The sequence below is a fragment of the Agrilus planipennis genome, unplaced genomic scaffold (genome assembly GCF_000699045.2).
Source record: "Agrilus planipennis isolate EAB-ADULT unplaced genomic scaffold, Apla_2.0 scaffold72, whole genome shotgun sequence".
In the NCBI taxonomy this organism is placed as follows: domain Eukaryota; kingdom Metazoa; phylum Arthropoda; class Insecta; order Coleoptera; family Buprestidae; genus Agrilus; species Agrilus planipennis.
This window is the reverse complement of record NW_020439081.1, coordinates 1,169,815-1,188,243: the sequence shown is the minus strand read 5'-3', so window position 1 is coordinate 1,188,243 and position 18,429 is coordinate 1,169,815. Positions and strand designations below refer to the sequence as shown.

At 31.7% G+C, this 18,429-nt stretch overlaps 6 protein-coding genes and 1 long non-coding RNA gene across 7 annotated transcripts in view; 6 read left to right on the top strand and 1 right to left on the bottom strand.

Moving 5' to 3' along the window:
• The first annotated feature begins 112 nt into the window (after nucleotides 1-112).
• Nucleotides 113-2,903, top strand: LOC108733212 (lysozyme-like). Its single transcript, XM_018464299.1, has 4 exons — nucleotides 113-406; nucleotides 1,270-1,449; nucleotides 2,259-2,332; nucleotides 2,726-2,903. Exons 1-4 carry the CDS (start codon nucleotides 325-327, stop codon nucleotides 2,900-2,902), a joined length of 513 nt encoding a protein of 170 aa, XP_018319801.1. The 5' UTR covers nucleotides 113-324; the 3' UTR covers nucleotide 2,903.
• A 1,414-nt stretch (nucleotides 2,904-4,317) lies between these two features.
• Nucleotides 4,318-5,044, top strand: LOC108733177. The gene is made up of 2 exons (XR_001937199.2): nucleotides 4,318-4,667; nucleotides 4,743-5,044. It is a non-coding gene; the product is annotated as an uncharacterized LOC108733177 (long non-coding RNA).
• Nucleotides 5,045-9,809: 4,765 nt separating this feature from the next.
• Nucleotides 9,810-10,780, top strand: LOC108733192. The gene is made up of 2 exons (XM_018464269.2): nucleotides 9,810-9,921; nucleotides 10,181-10,780. The coding sequence occupies exon 2, from the start codon at nucleotides 10,236-10,238 to the stop codon at nucleotides 10,743-10,745; it is 510 nt and encodes a 169-aa protein (XP_018319771.1). The 5' UTR covers nucleotides 9,810-9,921; nucleotides 10,181-10,235; the 3' UTR covers nucleotides 10,746-10,780.
• Nucleotides 10,781-12,124: 1,344 nt separating this feature from the next.
• On the top strand, nucleotides 12,125-13,585 carry LOC108733193. The gene is made up of 2 exons (XM_018464270.2): nucleotides 12,125-12,228; nucleotides 13,079-13,585. Exons 1-2 carry the CDS (start codon nucleotides 12,214-12,216, stop codon nucleotides 13,532-13,534), a joined length of 471 nt encoding a protein of 156 aa, XP_018319772.1. The 5' UTR covers nucleotides 12,125-12,213; the 3' UTR covers nucleotides 13,535-13,585.
• An 820-nt stretch (nucleotides 13,586-14,405) lies between these two features.
• Nucleotides 14,406-15,750, top strand: LOC108733196 (glycine-rich cell wall structural protein-like). Its single transcript, XM_018464273.2, has 2 exons — nucleotides 14,406-14,956; nucleotides 15,368-15,750. The coding sequence occupies exons 1-2, from the start codon at nucleotides 14,942-14,944 to the stop codon at nucleotides 15,683-15,685; spliced, it is 333 nt and encodes a 110-aa protein (XP_018319775.1). The 5' UTR covers nucleotides 14,406-14,941; the 3' UTR covers nucleotides 15,686-15,750.
• A 107-nt stretch (nucleotides 15,751-15,857) lies between these two features.
• Nucleotides 15,858-17,695, top strand: LOC108733195 (acanthoscurrin-1-like). The gene is made up of 2 exons (XM_018464272.1): nucleotides 15,858-16,045; nucleotides 16,768-17,695. The coding sequence occupies exons 1-2, from the start codon at nucleotides 16,031-16,033 to the stop codon at nucleotides 17,104-17,106; spliced, it is 354 nt and encodes a 117-aa protein (XP_018319774.1). The 5' UTR covers nucleotides 15,858-16,030; the 3' UTR covers nucleotides 17,107-17,695.
• A 247-nt stretch (nucleotides 17,696-17,942) lies between these two features.
• Nucleotides 17,943-18,429, bottom strand: part of LOC108733194 (ctenidin-1-like) — a 5,491-nt gene continuing 5,004 nt past the window's right edge. Inside the window, exon 2 of the mRNA XM_018464271.1 lies at nucleotides 17,943-18,344. Within this exon, the coding sequence (XP_018319773.1) occupies nucleotides 18,006-18,344 (339 nt within the window). The 3' untranslated portion in view covers nucleotides 17,943-18,005. The remainder of the gene's footprint in view (nucleotides 18,345-18,429) is intronic.

Genomic DNA, 18,429 nt, shown 5'->3' with positions numbered 1-18,429 from the left:
AAAGTACTACTTCCTAATATCATACAATTACCTTTATTCGCTAGTGCAATTCGTTCACAAAATTTACTCAAAATTAATGATCTAACCTTAAGCATAAAATAAACAATTGGTGCTGTGGATGAGTGGGAGTGAGTCTTTCTTTTTGGCCTAGTATTGTCATTGTTGTTCCGGAACAGCACAACTCTTTTTTGAACGAAATATGACGCGAATATGGGACCTTGGGCGAAATATTTGTAGTCGATTCGATACTTAGATTCACGAACCGCACTTCATAAAATAATTGCCACAAATTACTATCTAGAGGTGAGCAGAAAATTGCACACTATGTGCGCCAAAGTGTTAATATATTGTTATTACTGTGCGGTTACTGTGCTAGTGGTAATTATGGATAAAATTTATGCACAAGGTAAAACACTGTTTCTGTTTGTTTAAAATCTAACTATAAAAAACAAAATTTGAAGTAAGTAACTCAATCTACCTATTTTAGCAGTTTTATTTCATTCATTTAACTGTTTATATCTTCTTTTTGTCATAATTCAGTTTTTTCTTTTAAACTCCACGTTTACCTTTTCCTTTTGTATGTAATTATTTTGATATTTGTGTCTTCTTCAAGTTTGCACTTGCTTTAAAATTTTTTTAGTATTAAAAGATAGTTCAAGGCCTTCAATGTATTCGAAATATCCAGGGTATCTCAACAGAAATACACAATATTTGCGATTCCTCCTGCAAAAGCATTTACATTTTTGCAGAAGTATATCTTTATTATCATGCTGCGTACATTTATTAGACTCGATAATTTTATTGACTAGAATACCTAGCTCATAAAAAACTCTTGGAAATACCAACAATAATTCAATCTTTTTTTTTTTGGACTAGAATTAAGATTGAAATAATTTTTCAACTGGTTCTTTTAATAGTTTTTGGGCATACCTATAAACGTTTGCACCATAAACAGTTTTTTACACTTAATTTCGATTTTGGTCACTTTCTAGCTTAATTAATTAAAAGATAATATTAGATTTTGATAAATAGAATTCTCTTGTAATAGTCGCCAAAAAATTCGACAAGAAGTTTCAAACTAAAAATTTATGGGCAGTGGTTTTGCATACTTAATTTTCTTCTACGAAACGTGGTTCATTTAAAAACACTCTGTTATTTCAAAACCTCTACAAAATCTAATCATTAATTATTTGATATACCTATGCTTTTCTTTGTAATTAGTTACTTAAATGTACCACTCATTTCTTTCCAATCGGTTGTATCTTTCAGACCTATACATATCGAACTTGGATGACAAATGTATTCAATGCCTATGTGCAGCTGCCAGTGCTTGTAATCTGCAAGCAGGATGTGAAGGTGGATATTGTGGACCATTTCAAATAGAACGGAGGTATTGGATGGATTCTGGGAGACCGACGGTAGCAAATGATGATCCTGATAGAGATGGAGGTAAAGTATTCAATTTTCTAGCAACACAAACCCAAATTATCCTAACTAATATTATAAATGGAAATGTGAGTTCGTTTGCTACTATTTTACCCTTTAACTACTCAATCGATCATCATGAAATTTTGAACCCACATTGTCAGTAGGACAGAAAAAGTACTCTCTTTTTATCCAGAAAAAATGCTAGGTATTCCCGAAGGATAGAAAAATTAATTTTGTTTGGTTGCGACAAAATTAACTTTTGATAATAAAAGGTTGGAGATGTGGAGATAATACACCTTGTGACACATGAAGGACTAGTAACGGATACAGGAGCAAAGAGGGGCAGATAAAGACCTACTTTTTTGCTTTAAGGTGGGAAAAAGAGACTTATGCCTAAACAGTCTTTGGGCGACGAACTTGTGATGTTCAGAACATAAGAAAATGTATCCGGATATCGGATACGGATATTGGCATTAGCGCCCAGATACACGATACGAACACGGATGATTCAATCTCAATCAGCTGCTATCTTTTTTCCTCTCCTATTATGATACCGGGAGATACTATCGTTTAAATAGTATCTTCTAGTACCTCACTTAGATCTGGATAAAATACTTTACGGATTACCTGGCGAATATGGATAACGGATACATTTTGGGATTCACAAATAGTATCTCTCTCAGCCCCAGCAACCAAAAACTTCAAAATTACATTATTGTTTAAAATTCTATTCATTTGTTTTAACTGACAGTGAGACAGTGAGACACTGCAATTATGTAATTGAAAGTGTATTTTTCTACATTAACACATACATTTTTTTAATTTTCTAGCATATGAAACTTGTGGAACCGATTATTCATGTTCGTTGAACACATTAAGAAGTTATATAATCAGATATGCAACGGTAAGTTTGAAAAGTACTTTTAGAGGTAGAATTGTACAATCATTTTCTTTAAGTAAATGTAAAACAAAAACATTACATTTACTTTTGATATAAATTAACTTCACTAAATCGTTAATAAAGGTCAGTTTTATGTTATTATACTTAATTAAAATTTTGCGATGATCTTTTTATCAACTTTTAATATAATAATAATAAGTAGCAAACATGGATAAATTTAGTAGGTATTTTGCTTTTTTTTAATTAAGTAACTAAAGAATATATTGTTGTTACAAAAAACAGCAGAGGTTAAACTACGAAATGTTATCCATTTCTTGATTACGAAAAGAGTGTGACAATTTTAAGAACATATTCTTGAAATTATTACCTATAGTTAGGTCTACCTTGGTTTTCTAGGATTGCAACGGCGATGGAGTCACAAATTGTGACGATTATGCAATGCTAAACTATAACGGAAGAAACTTTTGTGATAAGGAAGTAACAAGAAATGCCGATGGAAGAGAATACATGAGGCGTTATTTAAGTTGCATAAATGGATTCTTAAAGAACAACATTTTCCTATCAAATACTTAGTTAATTAACTTCTTGTTGGAAATATTTTTATATATTTTACTCATGAGTTATTTATACATGTAAACAATTCCTTTGTTCTTGTAACAATCCTGTGTGTTAATTGGGTGCTAAATACCGATTTTATAAAATTATAAATATTATTATGTCCTTTCCTAGTCTATTGATCAAGTAGCTTATGTACCTAACGAAAGAATTTTTGACCACTTTTAATAGAATGTATGTAATGGAGAAGACAGTTATTACAGATTCGATAAATGTGAAATTTAAATGTACTTGTTGTATTTTAATTTTGAATGATACATTTTACTCCAACTTTCAGGCTTAGAATTAGAGTGTAAGGTCGTTAACTACAAAGGTACATTACATATGTATGTATATGTAGGGTAGGGCCACATATCCTCCGGCACAAAAAGTGCAAGCCAAATGTACCAACAGTTAGGGCATGTTGCTAATTTGTTGTCAAATGATTTATAAAGACATTAAATAGTTATTAATTTTTGAAGAANACTGGCTGCTAGGTGTAACAAAAAATATGTTTTTAAAAACAAAAAATAAAATACTTTATTTTTATGCTCAGTACTTTTTTTGTGAACCATTTAGTCGAGAAATACTTTATGTAAAGCCTAAAAAGGTGACAACCCTAGTAGAGATCCCTTGAAAGACGACAGCCAGAAAGCCCGAAAAACCACGACTACGGCAGGTACTTTACTTGCAATATATGAGGTGCCCGTTTTAAAAAAAGAATATTGGCTTAAATAAGATGTGCGAAAAGACAGCTTTTACTAGAATATTTATTGGAGTACTGTGGAACCTGACTAAGTAAACACTCAAAAACTCCAAAATTCCACAAAACGTTTTTTAATATGAGAACAGCTCTTTACAAACAAAATTAAAAGAACCCTTAAATATGTCATAAATAAGTAAATATAAAATTGAACTCATCCACTTAAAATAGAATTAAAATATAGAAGAAAATCGTTAATGAAGATGTAGTAGATTAAAATATAATAAGCTAATTCATAAGCGAATTGTTGTTCGAGATCTATCCGATTTCACATCATTATCAATTAATAGATAAATGCAATGTTTCATAATCCTATTTCTAAAAATTGATTGCTAGATTTTTAAAGTGATCTTTAATCTAAATTACCTTTCTGCAATCTCATGAATACATACATAAGTATATATTTTATAAAGATGAGAATTATTTATCATATATTTTATTTTATATATTGTAATATAATACTATCTATTATTTCCCCATTTCATTATAGCGATCAAAACATATCATTAATAAATACAGTATTTATAATTAAGATTCAGTTTTAAATCAAAACGGAACAGGTCGATTTACGTTTTTACGTTATTTGACGTGTTTATGTATANATATATATTTTTTTATATATTGTAATATAATACTATCTATTATTTCCCCATTTCATTATAGCGATCAAAACATATCATTAATAAATACAGTATTTATAATTAAGATTCAGTTTTAAATCAAAACGGAACAGGTCGATTTACGTTTTTACGTTATTTGACGTGTTTATGTATATACGTAATAATAAATGACAATATAGAAAATTTACCCACAATTATAAATTTCACGCTTATTTAACTAATTGAAATGTGCATTATGTTTTTTGCAATCATTAATACGCAGTGTATAATTTTTTCTTCTATATAAATGAAACAAAACGTTTAAAACTGTTCAAATTGAGTACATCTTCTAACAAGTAACGTAGGAAAGTTATTTACAATGGTAAGTGGTTTTTGTCTATATTTTTTTGTAAAAATTATCTATTTACATTTCACTTTTATGTAACAATTGTCGCAGATTAAAATAACCGTCGCCTTTTTGATTGCCATAATGATAGTAAGTAACGCTCAAAATGAAGAGAGAATAGGAATCCGGGTTTCACCAGGACGCCCTATTTTGAGGTCGCAACAATCTCGTAATGATGACGATGAGAGTTTTATGGCCGTTACAGTAAAACGTGGAGGTGGTGCACAACCTGCTAACTCATATGCATTACCACGAGTTGAACTCAATTAAAATATTTTTTATTATTGTATAAGAGCACATATTGTAGCTGAGTAATACCCAGTAGCTAATCGTCGAATAAAGTAATATTTCAAGGGCTGAATGTTATTGCAAGGTATACATTTCTTATTTGGGTAAATGATACTAAATATATTTTTTGTTTAGATTATTCTAGAGGAGGGTAAATCTTCAAAAGACACCCCCTGAACATACTAAATATACTACAGAATGTCTTTACATACAACATTCACAGCTTTTTTTGTCATTATACAATACAAACCGGCCTCCCGGTCGGTACCGCCGCAACCGCCATGTCCCTGCATTTTAAATCTGTAATATTCATTTAAATTACATGCTGTAGAGGGCCATATTGATCTATATTAAAAGCATAATGTATTCAAGGTACTTAATTGAATAAGAATTAATGCTGTATTGCTTAAAATCGCTTCGTAAATAAGCCATTATTTCTCATAAAAAGTAAAGGATAAAAAATGGTCATTGTGGCTTATCCCTAAGAGATGGACCAATACCATCCCGGGCTTCTTTGTAGACATTTTTAAGATGTAGAATGCTGTAGTTACTGTAGTATATTATTTTGATCTATCTCGTAGGGTTCAGCCAGCGTTTGCAATGTAAGCGCAAAAAATGTGTTTATTTACGACATCACATTGGAAACCTCTATGATTATCAGTGTTTCTCTACTATATTATGAATGTATTATACATATAAACCTTTCTCTCGAATCACTCTATCTATTAAAAAAACCGCATCAAAATCCGTTGCGTAGTTTTACAGATCTAAGCATACATAGGGACTTTGTTTTATACTATAATAGCGAATAGTGATATGTATGAAATTACAACAGACTGCTCACTTTCTTGAAATTATTACCAAAAAACGGACAGATAAACACACTTCTTATTTTAATTTCTGTATTTTTTTCAATTGCTTCGGAGATAAGGAGACGAATTATCAATTTACACATATCTTNATCTATTAAAAAAAACCGCATCAAAATCCGTTGCGTAGTTTTACAGATCTAAGCATACATAGGGACTTTGTTTTATACTATGTAGTGATACATATAGGCATTTTAATTAGCTGTTTCTTTTGTTTTTAATTAAAATATGATCCCCCATTTTTAAATAATATATTAGGGCTCATTTTAATATTTTCTCTTAGTTGTATTTCAGTTTAATGTTATGTTATTTTAAATGATACATAAGCTCCTTTCCAATACTTATTTGTTTTAGTTAGGTACTAATCCAAACATAGCTTTAATTACACCGGTTGTAAATGTACAAAAGTGTTTTAATGTAGAGGTATTGTAACACAATGGTGTACCTATAACATGAAACTTATGACGTTCAGAAGCAATTTTGATACAATGGTTATTATTACTAGGTATTATTTACAACATTTATGGAAATAAGTGGCCATATTAAGTTTATATTACTAAAACTAAAACCATTTTATGTTTTCTTAATTTGTATGATTTTTACTTTTATCAATTGTTTTTATTGCAATTCTATTCTCCAAAGTATATTCGCTTCAGTTTAAATTTGTCAGTTTCGGACTATAAAATCAAAATTGTAAATATCTTACTTTCTTATTGATTATTAGAACTATAAATCTATTATCCCGAATACCTACCACAAGGAAGAGAAAGTTACCTTTACCTTTCTTGGCTAGTCGCAGGGAAGGAATACTGGTGATATTTTATAAAATTTATGCTTCTTTGTATCTATTTAAACAATTTGTCTCTTTTTTATTATTGTACTACTAATTTGTGAATATGCTTATAGGTACTATGTGACATATCCCAAAAACTAACAAATTTTCAATCATGTTATTAGGAGTTAATTTTAAATGATGTTCATTTTTCTAAATTTTGATAGTATTTCATGATTGACATTTTTAAGAATTCGTTTGGTGATGACCAAATGCGAAATTTTTGGAATTGAATAGTTACTTCAGCAGTAACAAAATCCTTAACATGACAGAAATTATTTGTGCACAGTGAAAAAATATGGAAAAACGACTCTTTCCAAAGGACTTAACGGTTAATTTGATAAATGTCTGTCTGTCTGTCTGTCTGTCAGATTGCCACCTTTGATTCTCTTTGCAAAGCTAGAAACCATCGCATTTTTCTTTATTCTTCTTTAATACATCGTACTCGAACAAAGGAGAAATTTCTTATCAAAAACGTACGTAGTGTTTTAAAACACGTCTACCTTTTAATATCAATTGTTCCTGATTGAGAGTTAGTATTAGTACCTAAGGTAGTTCGTCAGTCAATCAACCAGTTTGTGAACATTCGTATAGTGTGCAGTGAAAAATTAAAACAGACGTTTAATTGAGTAAATTACCACGAAAGTATAGATAAGCAGATATGGTAATGTACAATCGTAAAATGACAGCGATTGACTTACAACGCTCTTAAAATTTGATGGAATATACAATTTTTTTATTGATAATGAATTTCTGTTAAAACGATTAGTCGGGATTTAATTAAGTAACTTTACTGATCCACCGTTACGCGTTTATTTGGTTTTTATTTACATTTATTCTTTTGGGTAGGTATGCAATTTGATCTAAAAAATATTCTTTTAGAAAACTTTAAGCGTATGTAAGTCACATCCGGCTAATGCATGTTATTAGATTCTTATTTAAACGAAGATTGAATTTATTCTGTTAAAAAATAACGTTTTACCTTGATACCTGGCTTTTACTAGGTACATTTTTGTAAAATATATTACAAAACAAGAACAGTCTAAAATACAAGAAATATTGAAATCCAAATTTCCAGAAGTTACAATTGCGCATACCTAAAATCAGAGAGAAACATCGCATTTTCGTTTGTTCGTATTTGTAATATTTATTGATTACTACCTTAAATTATTTGTTATTTCGATACAGTTCTTGCTTTTAGTTTTTCTCGTGAACAAGAATACATTTACAGTATGACCAAACTGTTACAATTTCTGTCACGTGTTGGTATATCAGGTTTTGATTAATGATAACTTTTTTTGCTACCGTGCAGTCTTTCTCTCTAGTATTTATAAACATTATAAGCTCGTTTAAACGGTTTCAATTCAATCATCTCGTTAAAAATCCGCCAACCAAGAATTAAAATTTCATTGCTTAATGTTTAAACGACTTTTTGAACGAGATTTAATGTGCTTTGGGACGAAGGTGGTTTGGATGGTATTTAATGGAAAACCTGCCAGAACAAACTAATGCTGGGGACACGGTTATTCGGTATCCGACAAAATCACTATCCGGTGAATCTATGTAATTTATAGTTTTCAATAATCCTTACTTAAATCGCTAAAAATCTTTAACCTATTCATGAAATTAATCTTATTTTCAGTTTACTACGAAGATAATTGTCCCAAACATACTACTATTCGCTTTGATTATCTACAGCAACGGTTTCCCGTTTAATGCATTCAACGACGGGCTATTTGGAAGGGTCAAAAATGGAAATGTTAAAATATTAAATCTTGATGGCAATGACTCGTCATCAAAAATTGATAAAAGAGAATTGTTTCTATATCTGACAAATTCTAGCGACAATTCGCAAGCAATATCTCCCTCGGTTGAAGAATCTGAAGAGTTTTCTAGCGACGAATATTTTTACAAGAGTGAAAAATATGATGACTCCCTTTCGCCAATTGACTTAGGAGAAAGCTCATATGAAGATCAACCAGTGAAGAAACTCAAGACATGAAAATTCATTGAAGATTTCCTTTCCTACAACACGTTTGTTGTGTAGATATGCACATTACTAGTGTAATAAAAAAGCTCCTTTATGTCTAACAATAAATGCTGATTGATGACAAGAATTGAAAATGTTTTTGTTCTTCAGTATTGTATTCCTAACAGAAGGCGTTAGTTATATATAAATTTCAACATCTACGCAATCAGTAATCAAATTTACATTCATCTTTAAACACCCAGTTACTTTTTGGAAAATTAACAGTAACTATTAATACTGAATTACTTAGGTTAAGTACAGAGTTGTTTGAATGAAGCACAAAAAAGCGTAGTAACTGTGAAGCTATAAAAAGACTGGTCAACATACGTAGAAATACTAAATAAAATCGACCCAGAAAGCAAATTGTCAAAAATTTATCAATTTTCTTACGGCGCATCTGTATCTGTTCAAGCAGAAATATAAACGTGGTTTTTCTTCAAACATTTAAATGTTTGCTGGTAATATTAAATCTACATCAGCTTGTGAAAATTTAAAACAATGTTGGTCTAATAACGCTATAATCATTATCGAGAGTAACAATAGTATTGAAATAGAGAAGTCAGCAAATACATACAATTAAATTGTGAACTTTTTTTTATTAGGCACAGTTTTATACATAGCTGCCCACTAAATTGAATATGTGTACATGTACGATGAATATAGTACATAATGTATATGGAGATTACAATATATTAACTGCTGCGAAGTAATTTTCCTTTATATTTACCAATTTCTTTTCGTTTTGTTGTTTATAGGTTTTCGCTTATGATTCCGTATCTCGAAAACAAAAAAATTTTCGACTGTATTCAGATTATTAAGAAAAGCAAGTGCGGCTAGAAACACTGATTATATTATTTATTTATGTAATTGACCGAAATTTTAAATGGAGCACGCTATTTGCATATCTGTGCATTTCAATAATTTCTTAAAATTAAAGGCCACTTTGTTAACAAAATAACGATGTTTATATTTAAGAGATTTTAATACTAACAAATATGTTTTGAATTTGTAGAACGTTGATGATGCTAATTAGTGAAAGTATTATTAAAAATTACACTTTGTTTATTCGTATTGCATCATGTTTAATAAAATTACTGTTATCTTAATGAGAATAAACCATCTGTAAAGGAATCCATAAATACTGGAAAGAATTCCAGTACAAATGATTACCATTCAATCGTTGACAATATTCGAAAGATGTTGAAACTAATAGTAAGTTTTTTATTTTTTTATTACTCACATTAGGAGTTCAATTAATTTTAAATAATAATAATTAAGAGATACAGGTGGTATAATTTTACTACTTGCTAGTAAATTTTTGTGCAAGATATTTTTGTTGATAGGAGCAAAAAGTATTAAGACCATCGTTCCTCTATTCCATTTAACACGGTTTTAATACAGCCCTTAATCCAATAAACCATCAATTATAAAAGTGTTATTTAGATACATACTAAAATATTTTAATTTATAGGTTTTCATATGTGTAACAGTTGCCTTAATGGCTTCTGTATCAAGTTCACCATATTATGGCAGTCACGGTGGAGGTAAGTCAGGTGGAGGTTTTGGTGGTGGGCATGGAGGAGGTGTTGGAGGTGGTGAAGCGGATGGATTTGGAGGAGGTGGTGGACAAGGTGGATTCGGTGGTGGACACCAACAAGGTGGTAACGAAGGTGGTAGATTCACTGATGGACAAGGAGGTGGATTTGGCCAAGGAGGTGGTCATGGAGGTGGATTTGGTCAAGGAGGCGGTCATGGAGGTGGATTTGGCGGCGGAAATAGTGGTGGTGGTCCAGGTGGTGGTTTTGGTGGTGGTCATACAGGATCACAGGGTGGAGGCTTCGGTGGCGGACACAGTGGAGGCTTTGGTGGCGGACAGGGTGGTGGCTTCGGTGGTGGAAATGGTGGATTTGGAGGTGAACACGGTCCAAAACACAATGGTTATAAACACCATGGTTATTAGAAAATGTTACCATGACACTTGGATTGTAATATTGTTTTTCCGGAACGATGTAGGTGTTATTGAATATTCTATGTAAACATTTCCACATTTTAATAAATGCCCAGACATATATTTTTCGTTTATGTTACAGTTTATAAATAGTTGATTTACTCCATAAATCTAGGCAACTAAGAAGTTGAATATTGAAATAATCAGCTGATTCCAAAAACAATATTGCATTTTAATGAAATATCGGTAAATAAAGTGATTGTTATAAAGGTCAGATGTCACGACATAATATTTTATATCTTATCACTTCACTTGCCATAAGCCATATTAATTCCTAATGTGGAATTCGAAAAAATGTAGTTCAAAAGATATAGACTCGCTTTTCATTACTAACCAAACAAAGAGTGGTGGATAATTGTGATAATGCATAAAAAACAAAAGAAACAATAATGGATAATGGATCTTGTCTAACCCATCGAACACATTAATTGTTAAAAATTTCCATAATACTGATTTCGCTAATTTCTTTATCATGTTATTTAAATGATAAACAAATCCATCTATTCATGGAATATATTATTGCAGTTGACTGATATATAGAAATACTCAGTGTGAAAGGAAAGCTAAAAGAGATAAAAAGTTATTTTTTTTTTAAAACAAACGCCAACGTTTCACCCTAAGTTGAAGGGCTTAATTTTACAATATTTAGTCTTAATGGTGAATGTTGGTTGCTATATTTAATGTTTTTATCTATACAATTGTTGAGTTAGTTTGGTTTGTTAATTAATATGTACTTTTCCAAAAAAGAAATTCCATCTGCACTTCAACTTCAAAAACCAACCTTGAGAAAATTCGACAGCTTATTAGGACGAAACGTAGTCCGTTCTTTTTTTTTTTTAGAAAATAAATGGTATTTTACCCTTTTGGTTATTTAAATAATATTCTTGATTTGAAATCGAATTTAGGGTCTTCTTTCTCGCAATTTATTACTTAGACTGTCTGTTATCATATAATAATCGAGAGTAAGTTAATGGATGTGAGATGTTGTAGTTTTAGAGAAATGCGAAGATTAATTCAGGATACGAAAGGGTAAAAATGCGTGCCCAGACAGTCTTAAGACTGACGATCTTATGGTATGGTATGATGAAGTTAATAAAATTAAACTAATTTTTAGTAGGTAAGTAAGTATTTTGTAAACGAATGTAGCAAATTACGATTCTCTTTATATTTGATAATTATTGTAAATATCCCTGTAAAATTTCCGGTTTCACAACGAAATAAAAGGAAAAAATGAAATATTTTTGTTTATTACAACAATTCAGCGAATCTTCTTTAATGGCAATATTTATATTATGATTTTCTGTATAATATTTGTCGACATGAAGAGGTCTAACGTTTTATCAACTTTTAGGAATAGGTCATCCCAGTTACACCGATAATGTGATAATTAATAATATTTTGCGATTTCATATTGGTATATAATATACTGCCAAAACGCTGACACTCATTCTTTCAACTGCAGTGAAATTTTTAAGTGAATAAACAGTAGAGAGACGATGATTAAATTAATGGTAAGAAATCATTAGAACATTGGTATACCTTCACTTACGTGGGCATCTGTTTTTGTTTTGATAACCAACAGATTTATCATAATTTATTACTCTTTTTTTATAATTATATGCTTATCAGTTTAACACCAGTACAGGTCCTTTTATAATATTTTAACATAATTTTGTAAATAATACTGGAATCAAAATTTACGAATATAAGAGAGATTCAGTTACAATAATTTTTAAATTAATTAATACAGAAATATGGATTATTCTAGAGTGAAACAGATAATTAAACTTATCAAATGTAAATGCCAATTATAAGTTCATTAATCAGTTATAAATTCGCAAATGTACTGAGATACTAAGTACAACATATATGTAAAACAGGATTTATTTTCAAAAGTTACAAAGTAAATTTGTTAGTTATTCCGCTAATTAAACTCAAAATACACGAAGTCACATTCACGAGAGGGGGAAGTCCCAGAGGATTATAAACGAAAACGTGGTAGTAATCATACCTAAAAAGAAAGGTGCGGATCGGTGCGAAACATTTAGAATGATTAGCTTAACTTCCCATGCGTCAAAAATCAAGAAGATAGAAGAGTGATACTTACTTTGTATAAAGAGCATAGGCAGTTATAGAGGTGGGGTTGCAACCTTAGAGAAGTAAATATTATCAAGCGAGTTAGACAGGGATGTACTCTGTCACCGTTATTTTTTTATTAAATTTGTAGATTATATAGCAGTATTAGCATCTACTAAGGAAAAGTTAGAGATAGCTTTAAATAAAATGGAAGCGGTATTGATAAAAATAAATTAAAGTTTCAATTTTGACCTGCGTTACCAGACTTATTTTTTTTTTTTTCAGGGAAAATTTTTAGTTCTGCTAGCTCTACTAGCATGCGCTTTTTCCATACCACTCCAAGGTGTAAAAGGCGGAAGACGGAATTACGATTCTGAAGTATATGTGAATCCTTTAAGAAATGACGACTACTACAACGAACATTACGGTAGTAGGCTAGAAGACAGACGATACGGAGAAGATCATTATGGTGACAGACACAGACATGACGGTAGAAATAGAGCTAGTGGCGGCCAGGATGTACTAACAGATGAAGGGAGAAATCGTGTCGGTGGACCAGTTGGTTCTGGTTCTTACCATCAAGGTGAAAATCGTAGCAGAGGACAATATGGGCAAAGATCGTACGACGACCAAGATGTACGTTATCATGGAAGTCAATACAGGGATAATTACGATGCAGAATATGTAGGAAGCAGAGGAGTCGGTTACGATAGTCGACGTCAACATGGAATTAAACATTAATATATGTATACTATTTTTTTTTAATTATATTAAAAATGGTTTATACCATAATTGTACTGCCTTTTTTGAAGCCAACGAAAATTTCACATAATCAGTAAAATTTGTTACACATTTGAGTTTATTGAAATCCAGGACTGTCCCTTTACTAGTGTTATTACAACAGTTATTAGATCGATAGAAGTAGGGAATCATTAATTTGGGCTCGTGTTGTAAATCAGATTAGGTATTATCTAGTCGCTGTGAAATATAACAAGGTCCTTGAAAATAGCGAAATCGTAGGTAAACAAACAGAGTTGTAGCAGTAATTTAATTTTAAGTGCTAATTAGAGAAAATTACTGGCCTAAAAACAACAAATAATTCAAGAACTTTCTATCATGTTTAATTTACGTCACCACAAGAGAATATATAGAACATTATAATTAATATTGTTAGATGTTGGTGTTTCCTAAAGATAAAACAATTCAATACCAGGTCTAGGTTTTTTATAAAACTACTACAAATTATATAAACTAAATAGGTAGTAATTGTTACTAAAGGTCATTTGTATGGAAATTTATTCCTACTACCTGGTGGGTTACAATTCCATCAACTTATAGTCCAGGGTAGAGCCGTTGTGTGTATGGCGGAATCACAGAGAGACTAAATGAATAAAACTGAAAAATTGAGACTCGAGTCTCTCGTAGAAATACTGGGATCGCTGAAATATGTGAAAGATGTTCAACTTAGAAAATTTTAACTATGTCTATCGAGACACCACTTATTGAGAGATTTCAGTCTCTCGTTCAGAAACTGGATACACAATGAGGATCTCTCTATGAGCGACTAGAGTCTCTCGTTCAGACGCTAAACAGTTTTTTTGAGTCTCTCGACGGTCTCTCTCAGCGACACAGTCCCGCTTTCAGAGACTCTGAGAGACCGAACATTTTTATCTTGGGGTCTACCCCAGCTGAGATGAAACGCCTGGAATTTCTAACCCAACTATAGCACAATCAAATGATACTTCATCTATTAAAATCAACCATGAAAGCCTGAGCTTCTCTATTAATACAGCTTTGAATTTAGCAATAATTGTTTGAAGGTGAGAATATTTGGAGAGACCCATCAACTTCTTTATCTTCTCTGTTCAAAATTGACACTGAAACCCCTTCATAATAGTCTTTTACAATATTGTCTGTAAACAGTTCTTAATTAAAATGTCCTACTAAATTAGGGACCATGCAAAAAAATATACGTATTGTGTACATATAGGTAATGATTACGTTAACGTGAAACGAAAAAAATTCTCTGACTCGGAATTCCCCATTAAAAAACCACAAATTATAAAAGTAAATGTTCGAGAAAAATCACCCAATAACTCAGTGTCACTTGGTATGTTTACTGCCTGATGTGAGGAATATGTTTTGAACATGACCCGAAACAATGTAAGTTACTTTAACTGCACTTTTAATTTAATTCTCAAAAATAACGAATTTAATTTTCTCAATACTTTTGATTTAAACTTAATATAGGTACATTTGTAATTGAATTCTGATGGATAATTTAAATGCTTCATGTGTAATGGGTATATTGACATAAAAATTATAAAAATCTGAAGAAAATCGGTAGGGTATAAGTTCGGGGTTAAGAATTTACAATTTCTATAGTGAGAATAGCTATGAAAAACATTACATATTTAACTACAAGTATTTATCCGTACAGAGATCCCCAATTGATCGATTACAGAAAGTAATAGATATAATCATTAGCATCAGTTACATCTAAATTCAGGAATAAGGCATATATTTCAACATTTAAATTTGTGACTTTGACTGATTATTATTTACTGATTTCAGATTTTATTATTGATATTACTGCTTGCTATCGTAATCAATGGATCATTATCCTTTCTCCTACCACCTGTAGTCATAATTGGAGTTAAACCAGTGTATGGATACAAACCATGGTATAGACCACATTATGGATACCGACCGGGATTTGGACCTAGACCAGGATTTGGGTATAGGCCAGGATTTGGATATAGACCAGGATTTGGTGGTGGTTTTGGAGGCGGTGGTGGATTCGGTGGAGGAGGTGGAGGTGGATTCGGAGGGGGTGGTGGATTCGGAGGAGGTGGTGGATTTGGATTTGGTGGAGGTGGTGGATTTGGTTAAATAAGGGGTACTATTATGGTGTAATAATACGCAATAAATTGCAAAAATATGATTTCTGTTAATTTTCTGATGAGTATCTATTAATTAGCAACATGATGATGTCTTTTACGTTATCTAAAACACGTCAATCACTGTCAAGGACAATATTACCTAAATTAAGCTAATTTAATTACTACTTTACTGGCCATGAACCCACGGTAAGAAATTTACCATGTTTACCACTTTTGTTTTTACGTCTTTCGAACTTCTTTCAATGTTATTTATTTGAGTAGCGAGTTAGTGTTGTGTGATTACAAAAATCTCTAGCTCGTACCAATACAACTGTGTTATCTAAGTAGTGCAATTATGGTGTTTTACAAGGTAAGTAAATCAAAAAGAATAATTCCATCCCTAAGTCTTCTATAAAAAACATATTATGCCTTAACACAACTGAAACCTAAAATGAAAACAAATTGTAAAGCAATTATTTTGTAACCAAAGTTGTTTCTAATAATCCTGAATCTCTGAAACAATAAAAGCCAAGGACATTGTTCCCTAATTTCAATGCACTTTTCTGATATGTTCATGCTCCTAACAATTAATTTTCTGAAAATAAATTTACCCCGTTCATAATAATATTGTTTACAGTCACTTAATTTTAGACACAGAATAAATATACGTAATAATACATGCAGACAGCATTTTAGATATAAGTTCTCTTGCTGTTTATGGGCTACGGCCCATTCAATTATTTTAATTAATGTGCTTTAATGCTGAAAATAACCCTAACATTTAATAATTAATCTTTTTAATTAAAGCCACTGTTTGTTATGTATTTGTTAGTGTAAAGTAATCAAAGTAAATAAGCATATATTTAATGAAACTATAATTTATGTGAAGTGAAAGACAGCCATTCGAAAGTAAAGTAAGAAAATAGTCGTTCAAAACATGAACGCTACTGTCTGATGTACATTTCTACTCCTTTGGATGGTTTTTTATGATTGTTTGAAATTTGAAACGCGCTTTTTTTACTCTGTTATTGAATTACTGAATTACGTAATGAGTTTCACCTTTAATTACTTCACTATCTTTCTAAATTGCAGTTTTTGGTATGTTTACTATTAATTGCACCGTATACTTTTGGTCAAGATGGGTATTATAGAAAGAGACGTATTCCACCAATCTTTATTGGTGGTGGAGGAGGATTGTTAGGAAGAGGTAGTGGTTTTGGTAAGGGGTATGGATCCGGCAGAGGTCTTGGTGGCAGAGGATTTGGTGGACGTGGATTTGGAGGGCGAGGATTTGGAGGGCGAGGAATAGGCGGTGGACGAGGAATTGGTGGTGGAAGGGGTGGCGGCATTGGGGGAGGCAGAGGTGGAGGCATTGGGGGAGGTAGAGGTGGAGGCATTGGAGGAGGTAGAGGCGGAGGCGGAAGAGGTTAATTACAAAAATACAATTATATAAAATATAAGATTGTTGAATGATATAAATTACGTTAACAATTCTTTGAAAAATCTAATTGTAAAATCATAAGTTAACATAGATAGTGTTGTTTGTTAAGAATATTACCTCACGATGCGACAAAAAATGCATGGGATAACATATTTATTAAAATCTTAATGCTTACGTATTTTTTTTCAGTTTGGGAAAATTGTTTTTGTTTTGTTATTTGGATGGATTAAATTGTAGAACTTTATTTAAAGTATGAAGCAAAAGATGCGTGTTTTAAAACGAAAAAATTAAAAATAACAGTGCTAATTCACCTAACCCAAAGTATACACAAACAGATTTTGTACACGTGTCGTTCACTTTTCTATCAGATATATCAATAATTGTAAATTATTTAATTTAATAGAAATCGTATCTACCTACCAATACATTACAATTAAATTGGATAATTTTCAATAAAAAAGTCTTATTTAAAAAGATAAAGTGGAATATTTTTAATGACGCACCAAAAGCGGTCACAAATATTGAGATGTTGTTTGAAGTGGGATGGAGGAAAGTAGGGAACGAGATGAGGTAATTAAAATATAATTATAATAAATTGTATATAGCAGTCTCTTGACCGATACTCTTCTAGACCATTATTAATTCTTGTAATTGAAACTACTACGTGATTTGTTAGATATATATATGTACAAATATTTCAACCCGTTTTATCATAATTTCACTATTGATAGTACTATTTTTCAGTATATTTAGTACCAATATGTACATGTTCCACACATTAGTTAATATAAACACAGCAATGACACAAGAATAGTACATAAAACAATTTTAGTTTTGTCAATAAATTTATTTTTTACAGCAATTGAACACAATGTCATTGTACTATTTATCACCACGATCCGCCACCGCCGCCTCCCCAACCACCACCGCCGCCACCGCCCCAACCTCCGCCGCCGCCGCCTCCCCAACCGCCACCGCCGCCACCACCGCCTCCACCACCCCATCCTCCACCGTATCCGCCGCCATGTCCGCCACCATGTCCTCCTCCTGAGTAGTAAGTTGGTACTACGACATATTTCTTCACTATTACGTACGAAGGGGCAGAGTATCCGCCACTCCATCCACCTCCACCACCCCAACCGCCTCCACCACCCCAACCGCCTCCATAGCCGTGACTTGGGGCAGCAAATACTTCATTGCAGGCCACCAACAGCACAAAAATGCTCAACTAAAAATGAATACATTTTTAATAAATAAATAAAATAAATCAATTAATAGAAAACTCTCTTATTAAGCGTGCCCAGACAGTCTTA